The sequence below is a fragment of the Apus apus genome, chromosome 7 (genome assembly GCF_020740795.1).
Source record: "Apus apus isolate bApuApu2 chromosome 7, bApuApu2.pri.cur, whole genome shotgun sequence".
Classification (NCBI taxonomy): domain Eukaryota; kingdom Metazoa; phylum Chordata; class Aves; order Apodiformes; family Apodidae; genus Apus; species Apus apus.
In genome coordinates, this window is record NC_067288.1 from 25,267,494 (window position 1) to 25,284,128 (window position 16,635).

At 37.9% G+C, this 16,635-nt stretch overlaps 1 protein-coding gene across 3 annotated transcripts in view; it reads right to left on the minus strand.

Moving 5' to 3' along the window:
* EPS15 (epidermal growth factor receptor pathway substrate 15) overlaps positions 1-16,635 on the minus strand; it is a 67,815-nt gene that overhangs the window by 49,849 nt on the left and 1,331 nt on the right. For all 3 annotated transcript variants that reach the window (XM_051625194.1, XM_051625193.1, XM_051625191.1), the window contains exons 3-4: positions 14,516-14,633; positions 14,308-14,427 (exon numbers count right to left, since the gene is read on the minus strand). In XM_051625194.1, coding sequence (XP_051481154.1) covers positions 14,308-14,325 — 18 coding nt within the window. In that variant the 5' untranslated portion in view covers positions 14,326-14,427; positions 14,516-14,633. The remainder of the gene's footprint in view (positions 1-14,307; positions 14,428-14,515; positions 14,634-16,635) is intronic.

The window sequence follows — 16,635 nt, forward strand, 5'->3', positions numbered from 1 at the left end:
GAATGTCCTATGACCCATCTGAGCAGAATGTGCTGTCCAGGAGCTATGTCAGCTCTGGCCAAATGACTGCCCCTGAAGGCCTGACCTTCCTGAAGCCTCTGGGCTAGAAAATAAACACAACAAAAACCACCACTTTGTTCCCTCAAACCGTGAAGTGCACAGCAGTGTGCTGATCCAGAGATACTTCTCATGCTGCTGTGGAGGTCTCCTGACCAGCAGCAGACTGCTTAGGAACTAGCAGGCAGTGCCAGGCGTGTGGTTACGTACCCTCACACCCTGGCCTTGCTTATAGCATGACTGGCTCCTCTGGGAGGTGGACAGACTTTCAAAACACATGGTCATCATGCATGATCACTCTACCCACAGTCCAAGTGCAAGAATCACTCTGGGTAATCACTGTGGCCTCTGCAAATTAAAATAATAACCAGTTCCTTTCAATCAACACTGGATTGGTGTGGTCACATAGGTCCTTGCTGTTGAGCATTCTGTGCCTTCCACAGACAAACATTGTGCAGGATGCCTCCAACCACCTGAGTTAAAACAACTAGCTCACGGCCTCAGACATCTGTAATAATTACAATGGCACTTGTCAGCCTGCTGACAATGAACTGTTGTACTGCAGATCTGTATGAGCCTGCTCTGACAGCTCCCGGAAGGAAATAGCTCTCTGCTTCTAAGCTGGAATCAAAATGGCATCTCCTGACACAGGGTGATAAAACTGGGCTTCATACTTACTTTCTGTCAAGAGAAGAACCAGGGCTACCAAAATTTACCCAAAATATTTGTCAGGTCTGCAAAACAATGCCCTCCAACTACTTCCTTGTCTTAGCCAAAAGCAGTTAGCTAAGGCTTGGCTAGGGTGGCAAGCCTCCTGAAATCTGGAATTGGTGGGAGTTACTAAAGGTCTCTCTCCCCTGACTTGCTCCTCACTGGAAACCCTGTTTTTCCCTCTCTCCCTTTGCTGACCCCATGAATCTTGGCTTTTTGCAATATTTCCTCCACTGAGAATTGTGTAGATGTTGAAGGGTGGTGGGATTGTGTACTGGGTTTTTGGGAAATCTTGTTGAGAACATAAGAAAGACACAAGGTTCATGAGCTAGGTAAAAGCTTAAATTAAGTTTCATTTTTTATCTTCTCCCATTCAACATCAATTATCCTGCAGGAGATGTGTTTATCTCTAATCTGCTCTGTAATAACTGCTACATGTTGATCTACTTGCCATAAGATCCTCTAGTAAAGGACACTTTTGATACCAAAAGGACACAGAGAACAGGATTAGCATGCTATTACTTGTAAGTATAAAAGGATTTTCTGTGATTCTAAGTTCTGACGTTTTGGCAAATGGGTACTAGATCTTAGTATGCTTTATTGTTTCTTTAGAAGTACAATGCACAAGGTTAAGTCTACACTGGACAAAGAAGTGACTATAAATAAATCAAAACCAGCCAAATGGCTTGTGAAGAATGGGGCTTGCACCAGAGCAGCTACCATAGCAATAGCATAACTGTTCCGGTGCAAATCCCCATGGTAAAACAGTGTGTAAGTGCATGAAATGACTTGTTCTAGAACAGCTGACTTAAATTTGAAACCTGTGCTGCAGCAAGACAGCATAGAAAGGCCTTAGAGAAGTCAGAATGACACTAATGACCTCTGTGCTTTACAAATCTCTTATGATCACCAAAGATCTTTGTTAGTAAAGCTAATAACACTTTAATCCCATCCACTGGTCTTCCCAGAAGCAGCATCTCAAGTGTCCATCCCTTCCTTTATTATAGCTTTGTTTACATTATGGATCACCATGCAGGAAGCCCATTATTTTTTTTCCAAAACAACATGTAGGCATTTAGTATGACTCGTTCTAGGAAAAGTATTGTTACAACTCCTGAACACTGAGGAGGCTGACCAGAGGAATGACTCACTCCTGCCTACTGCATACCTGAACATGAAATGACATACCCAGCTTTCTGGAATTTCAGTGCAAAGCAGATTAGTAGCTCCAATACAACAGACACAGAATTAAGGATCTACATTTCAGAATTCAACCATTTTGAGTTTTACAGAACCAAAGGAACTATATGCTTGAACACACAAAATCCTGGGCAAAAACAAAACAAACAAACAAACAAAACACCTAAACAAAACAACTAATCTGTGGTCAAAATTACAAATCTGTGATCAAAGAATGAATGCAAGGGAACCAGCTCACTCCTAAACAGACTGTCTTATGTTGCACAGGTTTCAGAAAGCCAAGAAACAGCTGAGCTCCTGACATAAAGCAGCATTTTCCCACACTTATTGAGATATCCCTGCTGAGTAATGAGTCAGATTATCACACAAAATATTGATGACCTTTTGGACCAAAGGTACCTTTTATCAGAAATCTCAGAGTACTTTCCAGGAATAGTGACACAAGTTGTTTCAGGAAGTCAAAACTGCAGGCAAGCCTTTCACTAAAAACACACCCCAGGATATGTTTTATGTGCTCTTTACAGGTTATGTAGGTGCAAGTTTTCTAGACATAGGGTTATTGATAGACTGGTATGTTTTCAGGCCACAAGAGACCTTTACAATAACCTAGCCTGACCTTCTTCATTCCATAGAAATGTTATTTTTTTGGCATAAAACCTGTACTGTGTGAGTCCTACAGTGTATCTTCTAGGAGGATGTCTAGGTACAAAGAACGTACACGGGTCATCATGGAAACTGCTTAGGAATAATCTGCTAATTCCTCTTGTGCTCTGCTCATGGCTCCTCATGGTGGTTTGCAAACTTTCAAAGCTATGGCTGCCTTGACAGTGTTTTAAAGTAGACTGTAGGATGATCAAATTTATACAAAAGCGTAGCAGTACTAAAGAAGCACAAACTAGGATATTAAGGTATCTTTGCAAATATTTTTGTCTGAGCAGCGTTTTCTGTTCAGATGTTTAGAAATAATTGAATATATCTGAATTTATTTTCTTCATCTGGCAGTCTCATGTCACACAGAAACAGAGTACAGTATGGAATAATGGTACCTTTTTCTTTTTGTAAAATTATGTCATTTATATTGCAAATATTCAGGATCCCACAGCGCAAAAAAAAATTTTTAACTGTGATAATTAGAAAGAACAACCTTGATTTTTTATTAAGAGATTGGAACGTTACACTTGATAATAACCTGAATAATGCTTGAGTGAGTCACTTCAAAAGAATTATGTTTGATGGAAGAGTTGGCAAATGTAAAATGCAGCCCTGCACACCCATCTATATCACTTTAAAACATACACAATTATCTTCCCATTAAGACCATAAGCATACTCTTCTCCAAGGAATTTGTATGAGCCAATTTCATGAGCCAACCTCAAGCCCCAAAAGAATTAAGAGAAAAGGTACATACATATGCAAGGGGTCAATTTGACCTTTTTTATAAACTAGACAGATGACACACAACAGAATGGCTTTTTTCACATCGGATTTAATTTTTCATTCAAGATCATACTTGAAACCCAGAAAAATCTTCAATAGGCACTAATCTGATATGCTGTCCAGCCATTGGCTATGGAGCTGTTCCTTGTACAGCTTAATATATGCTCTGATAGAAATAGAACAATTGATACCACTGCTGAAACAGCAACAGTCTTCATTATAAATTAAACACATCAATATTGTAAAGTGTGTTTTACATTTGACCAAAATGAGAGTTGAAAACTAATATGTTTACAAAGTAGCAGGCAGAAAGGCTGTTGCCAACAGTTTCTTCTGTTCCCTTTCTCCTTAGGCATGTTATCTATACTATAAATCCAGGGAATGCATGGTTCACCTTTCTGAAGCAATTACAACTCTATTATTTTTTAAGTAAATAGAAAATGTATTTAAAAAAAGAATCTACACACTGAATTCCTTGCATTCCCCTAACCTAGAACTAATTCAGACTGCATTTCACAAAGATTATTAATTCATTTCAGAATTAAAAGGTACCTGAAGTAATTAGGTAAGAGAGCATGTTATGGACTGTTTGACTTTTTTTCTTCTGATGAGATGGTTTGTCTTTAAGACAAACTTATGACTATTTATGGCATGGAGCTATTTTTAATGCCTTACTGTAAAACTTGATACTACCAAGTGTTTCTTCTTGAGTCCTCCTAATTATTTTTATCTTCTTAGATATTCTTACCTTCCTCTCAATTTTCTTTCATTTTCATCTAGTCTTAATTACAATCATAACAATGTCAAAATTGTTTGGAAATTATGAAAATAAAATAACAAGGATGCAATAACGTTGGTCAGTAGACAAAAACCCTAACTTTCCAAAATCACAGTAACCTGCTACCTGTAATCCAGTCCTCAAGCAGAGCAACAATTCAGGCACTAACACAGCAAAACACTTAAAATACACATTTAAATTCACCCTCATTCAGGACGACACAATAGTCATGTTTAATTTTACACTAGTAGTTAAAACCTCTCCTAATTTGAAACCATATTCTGCTTGGTTTCAGCAATAACCTCTTTAGTGTGTGTGAATTACAGTGACAAGACCACAGGTGACAAAAGACAGATCTCTGCTGAGTTATGGTACCACAACTGCCAAAGGTATAGTCAGAAGATGAGTCAAAAGCCTTAACAAGAAGTGGAAAATCAATCATATTTGAAAAGGTGTTAATGATTTTGCTTGAAGAGTAGACAAGGACAGAAATTATTTTACCATGTCAGTTATCCATTACTAAGCCAGACTTAAAACTGTGCTGACTAAAAAAATACGTTTTGATGCCTTTGCTGCTATGGAAAAGATCACCAATTATTGACAAATATAGTGAGAAGCAAAGCATGACTTGTCTACATCCCTATCAGTCATGTGTGCTAGAAGGGAGACTGCAGGTTGCACTTTGTGAAAGCTATCAGATCCCACACTGCAGCATTCCTCCTGCAGGCAGAAGGAATGTGCTGTGATTCTCTAGGAATCTCTAGAGATGCTCTTTCTGCTGCACTACCCCTTCTCAGAACCATGATCCTGCTGTATGTCCATGAATGAGTATCCACCATGTGGGATTATTTTTTTCCAAGTCTGTAGCAGGGAGAGGAATTCTTTCTCTTCCTGGGCCAACTATTGCACAACACCAGCAGGCAAAATGTTCCTTTAAGTGCAAAACATATAATCCCACTGGTGTTGACGTGCAAAACTGAGGAATGTTGCCTTAAAACTTCTCTTTGTTTTCTAGACTCCTGAATGACTGATGGGTAGTTATTTTTTTTAATTCTTCTACATCAGTTTGGTACTATCAATATTAGTAATGTAACTTGACTGATGAGACAGCACCTAAAATATCTTTCTTTATGAAAAATGTCTTACATACAATAAATATCACTGCTAAATATCAAGTCTGGCTATTACCTCATTGCAGTAAAGTAAGGGTGCAGGGAATAGTTCACAATTTAATATGTGTTCTCCTTTTTTGCACATACAATGCAATTGAAATAGGAAATATCCTTAGGGATGACCAAATTATTTGCTTGATGACTGATTTGTCTTCTCTTTTATTTATTTTGTTTGTTTTAAGATTAAGTTACAAAAGTAATGCAGCAGTGATTCAGCCTTGATGGAACATTTTAAGGTGTGCACCAGCAGAGCTATTTAGTTAACTGTAAAATTAATATATAGATGAGTTACTTAATTTAACTCCAATTCTCCTAAGTAGAGAATAAAGCCAAGGCTAAAAATTAGCTGTGGATCTCCCACGTGGGACTACAGAGCAAATCCATTAGCTAGGAGGCACAACTGTCAGCCCAAAAATACAAATCATACAGGCACCTTGTAGAGATCAAGGTCAAGAAAACCTATATTTTTGTATTTATAAACACAGGTATACTATGTTTATTCTTACTTTTCAGTATATTTTTTGCAGTTGGGATTTTCAGGTAGGTAAGATGTCTCTTTTAATCTAAACAACAAAAGTTTGTGACAGGCCTGAATGATATCACAAAGTTTATTGTAGTCAAATAGAAGTCAACAGAGTATCTAATACTGATATTTTCAAATCCCTTCTTCCAGTAGATGGAGTTCCTACAACCACAACTTTGAAATCTACAGTTACCCTCAATATAGGCTTGAGACTTGCATTTACAGAATAATTTAGAGGATTAAGTGAGATATCAATAGTTTAACATAAACACAGGCTTTGGAAAACCTTGGTGTGATAGATCTCTGTCTTTTGTAAAAATGAACCACAGGAAACAAAGCTGGTATGCAAGACATCTCAGAAATATTAGTTACTAATTAAAAGAATTAGAGAGAAGACCTGGGGGTGGGTGGTGGAGGTTTTTTTGGGCTTTGTAATTGTATTTATCATGTGTATTGGACAGCAAATTGGAGCAGATCCTACAGCCAGGCTTTTTTGCTGCCAGTGAGGCTTGAAAGGGGAGAAGTATCCAAAAATTGCTTCAGGGCATGGATGAGGAAGCTTTTGATCAGTCTCTGATGCAAGCACAGAAGCTTGGATCACTTCCTTGGGTTTCTAAATCACTTAATAGGTATGTTTCCAGTCAGGTAACTGGGAATGACTGTATTTTTAATCTAATTCCTACTTCAAGAAATGTACTAGAGGCAGGACACGGGGCTCAGCCTGTGTAACAACTGGCACAGACAAAAGCCAGCCAGATCTAAAAGAGTTATCTTGCTCAAAACCCAGCACCTACATGACATCCTTGGCAGATTCTAAATCCAGCAGAGAATCTCTCTCCCTCCCCTCTGCTGATTTTTTTACTTGTCTGCAATTCTGTCCCCTGCCCTTGAAGCTTTGTAATTACTTCATAAATTGGTCATATGAGGAAAGCACTTATTCTGCTAACAAGATTCAAAAAGGCAACATTTTAATTAGACTTTTTCTTTCAGGTACCTCAATTTTGTAACATTGCTGAAACAATGTCCATCAGTTCCTGCAGCTCTTTTGGGATTGCTAATTTAAAAAGTAATACAAACTAATACTTGAGTAAGCAATGCAATACAAAGATATTTTTAATCAGATAAGCAGATTAAATTTATTACAAAAAGTAAAATTCCTAAAATTTTAGATGTGCAAATTGAGCATATTTGGTTAAATGAACTGTGTGCTACTCCTAGCAGGAAGAAAAATATTCAAGAACCTTACTGAAGCTAATGTCATAATTAGACCCTTCATGCCCGTTGAGTAAACAATATAATAGATCTACATGTGGTCAATGCTCTGCTCACAATTTATTTTAAACTATGTTACTTAAGGCTGAAACTCATCACCAGAAGACTCAAACTTTGCTGATAATGCAAACAATCTGGGGGATTGTCCAATGTGAAAACCTATAAAAAGGAATAATAATAATAATGTAGAAAGAGAATCTATGGCAAAATTACATTTATCCCTCGAGTCTCCTGCTGGCTCTAGATTTACCATTACTTCTATCACTGCATGATGGGAGCCACATTTCCTTCTCTCATCTAGAACTGCACAACTGCTACCCAACTCCATACTTCCAGTGTATTCCATGGAGAGATGGTCTTCTGTCAGTATCTACTGCTTGTGAAGCAATCTCTTCTATCTCCAGCCAGCATGTTATTTATTCAACAACAGCAACAGAGCTGCACAATGCTGATGAGAGGGAAGTAATGTGTCCCACTGAACACCAGACAAGGAAATGCCTAAAACTGCAAGCTGACTGAAAGAGTAAAAGGAATTGAGTCAGCATTCTGGGGAAAGGAAGGAATAGGGAGGGGTGGAACAAGCAGTATATTCTTAAAAAAAGAAAAAGAAAAAAAAAGAAAAAAGGTATGTTCAAAGCAGATAACATATGAAAAAGGTACGTGCTACTAATGTGCCATAAATAATATAAACTTTACCTAATGCACCATTAAAGTTTATGGATCAAATCCTCTTTCCTGGACAGGATGTATTTGCATAACAAAGGCTCTCAGAGTGTTGGTTACAGCTCTCTGATTCACTACCCAGTGCATCTCTAGCCCTGTGATGGGACTGGAGATGATTCATTAACAGAGAGTGCCAAATTGCAATTTCTCTGCCCTACAAGCCCTTTAAGAGACTGTTTAAATGGGCTGTAAAACTGGTCACTGTATCAGCTCTTGGTCCATTAAGAACTTCTCAGTTCAAACCAGAAACTGCCCAGCTGGGGACCTTGGGTGCTTTTCTTTTGCAGTGCCTGAGCACTGGTACCAGGGACATGGGACAGTGAATATGGCCCAAGGCTTTCCACTGAGAACCTTCCTCAGGTTTCTCCAGCCATATAACTGCTTTTATTTCTCAAAAATGAGCAGAGTTTATTTAGATGTATGATTGCACATCCATGTTTACAGATCACTAAACTGCAAATCCAATTCAAATTTCTTGTGTTCAGGGGAACTGTATCCCTGGATGCAATGTGCCCTCCAAGCATGGATAATTTAAAACAGATGGCTCAACAGATGAGCTGCTAAACACACGAGGCCAATTCAAATGCCATCCAAAAGCAAAAGTTAACTGGGACAAAAATTTTCCTTGTCCCACTTTAGATAAACAGGGCCTATCTGCTTGCAGGATACTCTTTTCTTGTTTTCTGTCTTTCTATTCAATCTTTTCCAATATGGCATGCTCTACAAAACAAATCCAGTTTTATCAGCTACCAGGACTTAATAATATATTTTCCAATTTTTTGGGTTTTTTTTAATAAAGCTCCATCCTCTGGAGTTGAGAGCTTGCATGGGTTGAGTTTTAATTAAAAATACCCAAGAAAGCAGCAAAATATAGGATGTTTCTGGCCTTCACGGTTGCCAAGAAAAGCTTGAAAATGTGAACCGTGAAGGTTCAGAGACTAAAATTCCCTTTTAACTTATGCTTTGGTTGGCAGGGCTTAAGCACAAATAAATAATTTTAAATGCCTGAAATATGAAGTCTACTGATTTTCCATTTGAATAATCTGATACAGGAACTGCTACCTGAAAGTTCTCCCCAGCTTGTAATACTTCCTAGCCTTTCCACAGGTCGAACACTTGGTCACTGGCTTGCCTAAGTGAAGACATTGTTCCTGCTGGCATCATGATGCCTTAGGCAATGCCTTCACTGTAAAATAAACCTGATACAAAGCTACCATATGTCTTGATTTTTCCAGATATGCTAGTTTTTTCCATCTGGATTTTTTTTTCCTGAGGACACAGCACACATCTCTGCACATATATGTGTGTCGACTAATTTGTCCATCTCCCTAAACTCTTCATCTAGTTGTCTGCATTTCCTAACCTCAGGAATTCTACATTCAAAGAATCCAGAGAATGGCAGATTGCATCCCACAGAGTTTCTCTGCCCATGAAAAAAATCTAACATTTCCAAGAAGCAATTACACTGTCAGAGCACTCATGTTGCTACTGGGAACAGAAATGACAGCCATCACTTGAGTCAGCCAAGCACCACCAAGATCAGTTCCACTGCAGAATGCTACCCATGCTTCACATAGTCACTGTGTCTGCTGACACTGCACTGATCATCCCCAGAAATGTTTAAAGTACTAAAGTGCCACAAATTAAGAATTTGTGGTTATGCAGGATTCAATCTGAAAACCACCAAGAAATTGTAAGTTGAGTTAATTCTACAGCCAAGAAAAATACTCAGTATAAGACTGGTTGACTACCTACAAGAAAAAGAACATTGTCCTCCTTGTGTTTTGGAAATTCAGTGCAATGAGTAAGTTGATTGCAGTGACTCTGTAAAGACTGAATGTATGAGACATCACCCCTGATATTTAACAGATTAAATTCCCATCCAAAAGTGACAGAAGGGGTAACGTTATCAATACGTAAATGACAGCTGGATCAGGGAAAACTGTGGGTAGGATTTTGTTGTGTCTCAAATTGTCAGATATGGAAACCAAAATCTGAAAGGCTGATAAGACAACAGTTTAACTTCTACGGATTTTGCTGTATTCAGAAGTGCTGCATCTTTTCTCCAGTTGGCATACCAGAAACTCTGTAATTAGAACTAGTAAGCATAAACCAGAATGTAATACTAATGAAAATCTCAGATCCTTCTCTTTTCTTATGCAAGATGAATAACAAAGCTTAACTTTGGGTACCTACATGCTTTAATCTTTAAATCAATGGGACACATTTTGCTCTTGATTCTGTACATGTAACCACATCAACACCACTGGAACACACAAGTATGAACAGCTTCTGGGCTGAACTGGAAACACCTGGCTAAACTAATGCTTTTGTTTGTTGATACCTTATTTCCAAAGACTTAAGGCTGCTAATCTACAAACTATATTGCAAACGTGACAAGTAAATTCAAACAAGCTATTTATTATATATTCCTCAAGTAAACACACACTGTAAGAAACTATAACATCCTAGACATTACCAACTTCAGCTTATGCTATGGAAATCAAAGTCTCCCTGTAGACTGCAAACTACTTTTATAGTTAAGACTTGCATGTTAGCCTATAAAATGTATTAAAAAAAAAAAAAGCAAATTACGTGACTCTCCATTTTGACAACTGTCCAGAGAATTTGGTTAACTCCAGTAGCATTTATAGACTTTAATATTAATGTTATTGTAGCATTTGCTTAGAAGTTATGCTGCAGTTACTGTTCCAATTGAATAGTTTATTAGGGCACTGGGAAGTACAAATAGAATAGGCTGAACTTTTGAAACTTGGAAGCAAACAGATGCAACAAGGCCTGGATTTTCATCAAGTACTTGGCTTACAAACTGGGTAACAGAGCCACCCTGTGTATGCTGCTGCCTACAAGCTGAGTAAGACTCCCTTTGTTTCAGACCGTGACATCTGGGCTTATTTCAGCCTCAACAAAAGTCAGTGAAACTGCTAATGTTAAGAGAATGGGCAAAATAAGGTTCGGCTACTAAAATGTAAAATTAGGCTTCAGTATCATTAGAGATCCCCACAGAGACCCCACACTTTTACAGGAAAAAACCCTCCAACAACCCTCCTTGAAAGGATACCTATAGAGTCCCTCAGTGTGAGTGACTGTTTTAGTCTATACAGCTGTTGAATATGTCCTAGAATATATCCCAGGATTTTGTCTTCAAACTACCAAAGGTTGGAAACTGAGCCAGGGTGGGCTAGGCCTTTCCTCTGATCTTTGAACCTGGGTTTTCTTCTTGCTGGTTCCAAGCTGATGAAGCTGCAGGAGGTGCTGCTGTGAACTGAAGTCTCACTTAGGCTGGAAATCAGATGTGGCTGCATTCTGCATGTGAGCCTGCTAGTTCACACATAGCCAGGACAGTCTCCTGACACCTCCTGTGAGCTGTCCAAGTACCATAACACCCATCTGCTCTCTAAATTGAGGTTCAAGTGCAGATCATGATTCTGGGGGAACAATTTGAGTTTATTCTGCCAGTTCTGGTGACTACTTATTTTTCTTTTACTAAATCAATTTTCTGCTTCTTCTTCCTCCATTTCTCACAGAAAAGAGAGCGAGAAGGATGAATAAATTTCTGCATTTTCACTTCCATCAGAACAAGAAGCAAATCCTTTAAGCAGGCACCAAAAAGGATTATTTTAATTCTCAGATAAGAAGAAAAAGAATTATCCAATTTTTTATAAGATAAACCTTGCTACTTTCCTCTCCTGTTCTTCTACAAGAAACAGTAACCCTGAAGAAAATATCGTTTTGGCATCCCAAAATCAGGGCAGTATTAGATGAGGGATTATACTGTACATATTGCTTCTCCTGAGTACAAATCACTGCAAGTGATTTTAGATCTAAAGAAAAATAATTTGGCTTAAATGCCTGAATGAAATGCAGGAGGAGCCAGAAACTGATTCTAAATTGACACAACTGAAATTTAGTTTTAACAGATACCTCTTTAATAATTATAGCTATGGAAATAAAATGAGTAATAGAAGCACTCATGGGATAGTGCTCATTCTATATACCAGTGTTCTATGATTTATTGCTCAGCTTTATGTCTCCTTTACTTTACTTTTATCCTCTCCTTCATCTCCTTGGCTTTTTTACCTACTACCCTAAAAATTATCATAGTCAGATTTATGCTTAAGTCTCATACATTATTTCTGCTATTTACCTGGACAAAAAAAAACCCAACCAAACAAGGAAAGGTATTTTTCCTCCAGATTTTAATAAGACTTCGTACCAGACAGCACAGATACTGTTCATAACAGTTTAATAACAGATATATATTTTGGAACCTACTTGTGTATCTCTATATTCCAGCTTTGATATCGCTGTATCGATTAAAAACAGATAAATACCGTGTATAAAGAAAAACATAAACACTCCTCACTGCAAATAAAGATACTCTATAACACTTACGATTAGGGACAATACTCTTTAAATTAAATCAGTTCTTACCTTTTCCCTTGCTAACTTTGCAACACATCAAACAGTCTAAGGTTTGTGAGAAGACAATGTACCTACTGCATCACTGAAAAACAACAGGCCTAGGAACAGCAAGTAACCTTCTTTGAAGCATATTAATAGGCCAAAGACTATGAAAAGAGGTGATGGTGGGAAAGCTTTGGGGAAAGAGACTGTGCTTATTTGCCTTTTTGTACCAGTAGGCTGCATACCAGGGCTGCAGTGAAGTAAACGTTCCAGTTGAGCAGCATTCCCCTATATATTGTCAGTCTCTGTGGAGACTAAAATAGAAAACACTTATTTGCGGTTGAGAAAATAGCATGGGCTTCTGCATTAAATTTTAAATAAGCTCTGCCCATAGGATGATAAGATGCTTAAATCAAATGATGAGTTGTTACTCATCTAAGCAATGCATTAGGAGTATAAATGTGATTCAGCATGCTGCAAACTCTAAACTCAGCAAAGACATCAGGCCTGTTGTTCTCAAGACTAAACGACAATGTTCTAAGTTTTATAATAAAATAGCACTAAGATTATAGTGAATAACTGACCCTGCAAAACTCATTCCAGCATTTTTCTAATTGCTAGATTGATTTTCAGATTACCAGAGCTCAGTCTATGTGCACCTGAAAATAGCTCATGTAACTGTTTCTTCAGTATAAATGCTAGGCAAATCTTCTAATTCTTTTGGACAAGCTTTAGACTATATTTAAGTTACAGATTTTGTTGGAGGGTTCTTTCCCTATTAAATTTGTATTGCTGTTTATGCCTTCATCTCTGAATACTGAAACATCTTAAGTGTGACAGGGACACGTGGGAGGAATTCTCTGCCCTTTGCGTAAAGGGAGCACAGAAGATGCCCACATTTCTAAATGGCAAAGCCCCTCAGCAAGTTCAGAAATGTACTTCTTGAAGAAACATTAAGCCCTAAAATGTCAGCTTACATCTCTTGCAACTCCCAGATAATAGTCATGCCAAACTGTCCTGCAAAACTGTAACCTGAATTTATTCATTTATGAGACCACATAAAAATTTCACTTATGTGATTTGTTACAAAGCTATTCAAATTTATGATGCCTTTAAAATGTGTTTCTCTGTAGACCTTGTAACAGGATTTGGTCAGTGAGTCACTTGAATTGCTTAACTGAATATCACCACACTCTGTTTTTAGCACAAGCTGCAGTATCTGACAAAGTTTCTCTAGTCCTGTCAAGCAACAGTGCCAGTTAGGTGAGTCAGCTGTGTCTTTGCTGCATCATCCCCCAGACATACAGCATCAAGAGAAAAGACTAAATAACTACAGATTCTGATTTTCAGAATACTCTCTAGCTGCTTTAGAGGCAAGAGAAATTCTTCAGCTTTCTAAAATGGTACCACATTTTGGCTGAACACTTCCCATGTGTTTTGGGGAAATGGCTGCAATTTCATAATACTCTCCAGTGCAGCTCTAAACACACCATGAAAGGATGAGAATCTGGACACTAATGAGGCAGATCTTTATAATGTTGAGAAAGAAAAGTCCCTTCTCTTGTAAATCCTGGTCCAAACACAGCCACAAGCAGAAATGGGACAGGGTCTCTGAGGCCTGAGTACTTTAATTCCATACAACCTGTGGTAATTTGATTTATTCTGGTGTATGCTAACATGTAGTCATTCAGAAGACTCAGAAAGGTCTTTTCAGCCCTTGAGGAAGTTCCTCATCCCTGACCTAGAGGAACTGATGACAATTCATTCAGATCAGAGAAAAAAATAGATTAAATGGTATTAGGAAAATTTATTGCTAATAGCTTTTATTTACTGGGATCATACAGGAATTGGCAAGAAAGGCCCAAGACAGAATTATTTGTTTGCCTCAGAAAGCCAAAGAACCAACTACTTTCTTCATTCCACTTGATTGCTTATTTTTTTTTTTCATAAACAGTTATACTAAAAACACTGACAGTGTAATAAATCTACTCAGAAAATCTACTTACGATGGCACTTATTGGCATACTTGATTTAATTATCCTCCTTTAAGAATGAATGTTTGTAGGGTAAGGGTGATTCTCTCCCATCTGTCTTCCTCTTCATAACCCCCTAAACCAAACGTAATTCTGACAAAACAAAATAAAAAATGTTTAGGCTTTGACACTATTCCTATTCTTAGTGTAGTTGGCATATGCACAGAGGATTAGAAAATACCTTTAAAAGACAGCAGCAGGAGACTGAAGATGACACAGAAGCCTTCATTTTCTACTTGATTGTAGTTTATTACTGCATTTGTAACCCATTAAAAAAACAAATTGAGGGATTTTTTTTCCTGAAGATACAAAAAGAAGACACTGCTTACTACCAACAGGCAGAAAAAGCATCATTCTCCATCAGGCTAAAACATAATTTCTTAATTATTATGATTATGTTGTCAATAGTTGACACAGCGACCTGATAGGACAAGAAATACAAAATGAAACTACCAGGCCATTCCTGATGTAGGAAAATGAAACAAAATGTCATTTGTTCACTTCCCAAATGGCTTCCTTATGTTCTACAGAACCCCAAGTGATTGCAGCTGTTGGGAGAAGATGAAGCTGCTTTCACTGCTGACAGTCACACTCCCAGACACCAGACTTGTAGTATACTTCTGCCTCTTGTTCCCTCTACCCTGGTCCTTCACTGGTATTTACTCTAAATCAGCAGTACCTTTTTCTCTTGGCTAGAAACCATACAGATTTAAACCATAACGGCAAAAAAAACCCCAAACCCAGATGTACTTTATTGGTCAAGCTTGGACAAAGGAAAAGAATATAGAAGAATTTTTTAAAAATAGAGTGCAAATTGCCCTGGAAAACACAGTAAGGAGTGGGCATATCTGAGGTTTCCCCCAACATTCCTACTGGGACAATCTGAGTATTCTAGAGGCCACTTTATGGGCTGAACATTGTGGCTGCTCAGGAAATCTGCCTGTGGCTGGGACACGACAGCAAAGCAATTTAATTGTGTGGCCAGAGAATGATGCTGGACAAGATTTTCAGCTGATGGAGCCACATGTAAAATGGAGGCAGCATAAGGTAACAGCTGCTGCCTTCTGCCCCGTTCTCTTGATCTCTGTAGTACATAATTACCTCAGACAACAGTATCTACTTCATGCTAAAGAGAGTGACATACTAGTCTAATTTAAGTTTTGTAAAATATGGAGAACATGACAATAAAACTGTCTACAATTACAGAAAATAACAGCTCTTTGTCACAAACTTGATAGAGAGAACATGTTAAAGCAAACTAAATTATTTGATTAAGGAAGTAACTAACTTCGATTTTAAGTAATTTTTAATTCAAAAGAATTGATGCTGATGATGTAACATACAAAGTCATCCTTCAAAACAATTTGAATGGGTACCTAGAATCTTTATCAGAAGGATCTAGATTATTAAGCCTAATCCCTTCAACAATGCCTTCATGAACCATGTTCAATATATACTGGAATAATCTGTTATACACAGAAAAGACATTCTGGCACGACAATAAAGTAGTGCATGAACCTATATGATACTGTATCCTGAATGCTGGTAACAGACCAAAATTTCCTATGTATTTACTTCAATTTGTGTGGGTTTTTGGAAAGCAAATGATTCTCAGTTCTCTGCCAAATTACCTCAAGAGAATACCCACGTTACAATTCTAAAAGAAACCTTGAGATGAGTTCACCTTTAACACCTGTTAACACAACTTTTCCATCTACTCTAGGACCTGCAAGGCTTAGCTAAATTGCACTAGCTACAGTACAGGCTTTTTCTAGTGGAGACAAGTCTTTGGCACATTTTCCCTCAAGAAAGTCAAAGAGAACAAAGAACTAGCAAGATATTCCACGTATCCTGGCATTCAGCAAACTGAGCCTCTGGCAAACCAAGGTAAACAGAAAGCTCTTCTGTGGAGAATTTCTCTTTGAGAATGCTCTGCTCACAGACAGTCCTTTCACAGTTCAGCCATGAGGGTGTTTGCGTTTTGGTGTTTTTTTTTTGTACAAGCTCTTTGCCTAGTTTCAAATCCTGTGGTATAATAGTCAAGGCAGTGATCTGAGATAAAAAAGCTTCAGTCCCTCTAGAGCTTTAAACGGTAGTACTAGTAATGTTCTGGCACCATCTGATGTTTTTTGTTTTGCTTGCCTGGGTATTATCTCTAGGCAGCCACACTCTGTTTAGTCAGTGAAACTAAAGAAGAAAACAGACTGCTAAGGTCATATGCAGCTTGAAAAATAATGTTATCAACATTAACAAGCTGGACTTCAAAACTGAACTGTGCATGAGCTAGATTAAACTGGCAAC